Consider the following 4,446-nt stretch of genomic DNA (forward strand, 5'->3'; position numbering starts at 1 on the left):
GAAATCGTCTTGATCACAACATGGCTCCTCTCAATTATTTAGAAAGTGGGCATATGGCTTTAGAGATACTAATCTCATTTCTTTTGATTTTTGAGGTATTCGGAATAGGATACTACACCACAAGTCCCAGAAAGAGGTACTAAAAAAACAGTTTCTGTGATCATGTTTTCTGGAAGCTTTGCATTCTGCCTTTTTTCATAGAAAAAAAATATTTAATAAAGAAAAAATGTCACTTTTATGGAAACATTTTCCATCATTGCCATGACACTCATCTCACATTAGTTCACATCAATGCAGATGTCAGTGTGCACAAATTGTATTGCCCTCAAACTGATTCTGAGCTGTGAATGGAATGGCAACCATTGCTGTCACTTCAGTTTTATCAGGAAAACATGCAGTGGAACCATGGTAACAACATGTGACACAAAAAGCATCTACATCAAAGCCAGCATATACTGTAATTAGAATTTATTGAAGCCTGTCAGAAAAGGTATATGATCTGCTGAGCCTTTGGATTCAGTCCAGTGCCTTCCATTAAACACAGTACAGTGCATTAAGCCTGGCCATGACACGATACAAAAATGTTTTTTCTGAATCCGCATCTGCAAATAAGAACATTACATGTATGCATTTCCGAATAATTGTATCTAAAAAAAAAAAGTAGCATTCCTATCAAGATGAAAAACTTGTCATGTATAGTATACGATCATTGGCCACTTAGGTACATGCATTCAGCTGCTTTGTGCTAAAGAAAATTTCTAATCAGCCAATAGTATGGCAACAATGGTCAAGATGACCTGATGAAGTTTAAACTGAGCAGTGACTTTGAATGTGGTATGGTTGCTGGTTACAGGTTGGCTGGAACTGTTGATCTACTGGGAATTTCCTACACAATCATCTTTAGGATTTACAGAGAAGGGATTTTTTTTTTTAAAGCGAAAATGTCCAGTGAGCATCAATTCTCTGGGTGAAAATGCACAACCTGAGTCTCTGTTTCTGCTGATACATTCGGATCATAGGGTCAGGTGTAAGCACACATGAAAGCATGGATCTATATTGCCTTGAATCAATGGTTCAGGCTGTTGCTGCTGGTGATGTAATGGTGTGGGGGATGTTTTTTTCACACACTTTGGGCCCTGTAGTATCAAATGAGCTTAACTGATCAATTAAAGACCAGAGCCTACCTGGTCTTTAAATGCCAATCTCTTTATCTTTATCTTTCTTTATCTTTTAATAGCTGCTTCCAATAGTATAACACCCAATGTCGCAAGGTTAAAATCATCTCAATATGTTTTCTTTTTTTTTTTTAACTGAACAGTACGTTTACTCAAATGGTCTCCACAGTTACCAAATCTCAATGCAATAGAGCAACTTTGGGATGTGGTGTAACAGAAGGGATCACGGATGTGCAGCCAACAAATCTGCACAAACTGTATGATGTTGTCATGTCAATATGACCAAAAATATTTTAGGAATCTATGCCATGAAGAATTAAGGCACCTCTGAGGGCAAAAGAAGGGTCAACCATGTACTAGTAAGGTGTACCTAATAAAGTGGCTGGTGATGGTATATATGCTACAATAAAAATGGTCACATTGAAACACTTTGCATATCACGCTAGCAGGCATAGCTTTCTGGTAGATGCTAATAAAAAGAGAAATCTGATATTTGTGTGCAGATCTGAAAAAGAAGCTGAGCTGCAAAGCACACATGTGCACACACATTTGCTCACATATGTTGTGTGTTCTTTTACACAACTCCAAAAATGCGTGCCACCCACCAGCGACAAGGCATGATGACTCGACAAGCTACCTGGCACCCTCTGTAGTTGTAAGGCCAAGGCCAGTAGCCCCGCAGAGGCTCACACACTTTCTGGCAGTGAGTGTAGCTGCGTTGGCATTCGGAGCAGCAGATCCCCTGGTGGTCTAACATGGTGTCAAAGGTCAGGGCGCTTTCCTCTCCGGCCCCTCTGCTGCGCTGCATTTAAAGGAACCAATGTTGATTTTTAATAGCAATCGTGTTTAAGAAAAAAAAAAATATATATATATTTTTTTAATATTCATTTGCAATTCAAATGTTTTGAAGAACTTCTCATCCTCTCAAGTATGTGACTGCAGTTCTTGAAGGCAGCATGAATTTTTATAACCGGTGGGAGTTTTCACTTCAGTTCATAAGTTCATCAAGTTGGAACGGCAGATATTACCCAAGTGACCTGTAATTACAGCTGCCAGTATGACACCTTAACAACAGCAGCAGTAAGTATGTACCTCCTACAGCCAGCAGAAATACAGGAACCACTTAAACACATTTCCACGCCTTGAACTTCTATCAGTGTGAAAATACATTTAACAAGGCTGCCATCTTCAGAGTCCTGATGTAGTCCTCTATTAAAGTGTTGACAAAACAGAGTGACGTAAATTCATAATGAGCCTTAAAGGGTTGCTTCAAGGCTCTATATAAGCTTCTTGATCAAAAATTCACCAACTCTTGAGACTTGTTTACCATAAACAGCACTGTGGATGAAGAGACTCACTTGATAGGGGTTTTCGGGGTTGTCTGCTGACCCCACAGCTGACTGCGCCCCCTCCTCCTCTTCTTCCACAACTCTGGAGGTGTCATTCTCTGCGTGACTCACCAGGTCCCCCTCCTCGGCAGCTGCCTCAACCTCCTCCATGTTAAACTGCCGCTTGGCTCGATGCGTGTCTCTCTTTTTCCTCTCCCCATCTGTTAGAGCAGTCGCAAGAGGCAAGAGTATTGGGTCAACATACACAGGAAGCCATACATGTCCTCAGAGCTCAATCCTACATAGCTGGAGCTGTCTCAGATGTCTTGAATAATTAAATTAGCAGCAGTGATATCAAGCAGTCTTGCATATTTCAAGATCATTCTTTTTTAATACAAGACTCTGCGAGTCTTTTTTTGGTGTTGGGCTCTGAACGTGGTGTATGTTCAAGATGTTCGAGTGCTTTTCCAACTTCTAAGACAAGACTGTAAATTTTACAAGTGTGTCAGCAGATAAGCAGGGCAAACATAACTAAGGTTTTAATAAGCAATGAGCAACATGCAGATTGATCGAAGGCCAGTCTTCCTAGATTATGATGCTGTGTACAGCAACTAAACAGAACAGAAGGAAACCTTTTAGATATGTCGGTCTGAGCCAGTAAATGGGAAGCTCCCCACAAAGATCCAGAATTTTCTTGCTCAGAAACCTGGTGTCCTTCAGCGGCTGCTCTGCTGCAACCCAAATAAGGAACTCCTCATCAAAGCTCACTGGCATTAATTCATCTGTCTGACAGAGGGCGAAAAAAAGACAGACAGACAATGTCCTTGAATTACTTAGAAGGAAAAAGAAATTTAAGCTGTAATCTCTCTCCTTTTTTTTTTCTTTTCAATATACAACGGTCTGTATCAAGTAGTTTGCACGTACCAGGTCAAACATCACCATCTCTTTGTCGTGAGCTCCCATGGGAGGAAGTTTGGCTTTGATTTGGGATTTTATATAGCACTTGTCTCCTCCAAAGAAGCGGATTCCAGTCACTCCCTGCACCAAATCACAGAGATGCCATGTTTACACTCAAGGCTTTGCGACTTTGCTAAGCACACAGAAGGTCTCAGCTGAGCTACCTTGGGAAGCGAGAACAAGGACAAACTTACTCACAATTTGAAAGTCATGAATTTCCACAGCTTCCTCAGCTCCACTCCCGGTTTTAAATCTCTCAAGATTGTTGTCAGAATCAATTTCCATGGAGCCCTCCCTCACCTCCCCGTTGATGTTCATACTGTAATGAACATTATAAACCTGGCAGCATTCAAAGTGGGATGTTAAAATGACTGATTAGTCGAGTTATGTAAATGACACAGTAGCGAACACGAGAGAAGAGAGATAGAAAACAAGCTTCACGTTGCTTGTGTTATTCCCCAGCACAGTCATCAGTCACAAAATCCTCTGTAGTTTTACCACACTGAGAATTTGAGTAAAGCACCACAGGAGATGCTGTTACAGACCTTGATGGGGATGTTTGCCCTACAGGTGAGCTCATTAGTACACAAATAAACATTACACTATTTCTTATAAGATGGAAATGAATTCCAGGATCAATTTATGTAGTTTCTATGTGTTGCAAACAAAATTAAAAATGCATTTTTACAGTCCGAATTGTGATGGTTGTTGATGGCGCTTCCAAGAGATTAATATACATATCACAGAGCTGAAAACAACCATGCCCATTTAAATTTCCATCATTAAAGGATTCTGAAAAGTACTCGCGGCGTGCTCCTCACCAAAAGCATCCCTGTCACATTCACTCACAGATATTTGTTATTGAAGGGGCAATGCAATAACTACCTTTTTTTCAACGCTTACATTTTTATCGCTCCCCTTCTGCAGATAGAGAGTAGCCACGGATGCACACAACATTAAAACTGCACCAACAATGACAAACACGG

General features: G+C 40.6%; 1 protein-coding gene across 1 annotated transcript; it reads right to left on the reverse strand.

The window, feature by feature from the left end:
- Positions 1–1,749: 1,749 nt before the first annotated feature.
- cnmd (chondromodulin) lies at positions 1,750–3,745 on the reverse strand. Its single transcript, XM_085374674.1, has 5 exons — positions 3,659–3,745; positions 3,428–3,541; positions 3,136–3,289; positions 2,534–2,724; positions 1,750–1,977 (listed from the first exon to the last, which is right to left on the reverse strand). Exons 1-5 carry the CDS (start codon positions 3,743–3,745, stop codon positions 1,750–1,752), a joined length of 774 nt encoding a protein of 257 aa, XP_085230800.1.
- Positions 3,746–4,446: the final 701 nt, after the last annotated feature.

The sequence above is a fragment of the Diplotaxodon limnothrissa genome, linkage group LG16 (genome assembly GCF_057381915.1).
Source record: "Diplotaxodon limnothrissa isolate DT_005_m linkage group LG16, D_limnothrissa_male_GT1.1, whole genome shotgun sequence".
Lineage (NCBI taxonomy): Eukaryota > Metazoa > Chordata > Actinopteri > Cichliformes > Cichlidae > Diplotaxodon > Diplotaxodon limnothrissa.

Bases quoted from the DNA above. Each gene is read 5' to 3' on its own strand.
- cnmd (XM_085374674.1), bottom strand. From the start codon at position 3,745: ATGGAAATTGATTCTGACAACAATCTTGAGAGATTTAAAACCGGGAGT. The intron at 3,290-3,427 runs GTACGTGCAAAC...GCCCTCTGTCAG, and splicing joins AGATGGTGATGTTTGACCTG to ACAGATGAATTAATGCCAGT. The intron at 1,978-2,533 runs GTGAGTCTCTTC...CTTTAAATGCAG, and splicing joins ACCCCGAAAACCCCTATCAA to CGCAGCAGAGGGGCCGGAGA.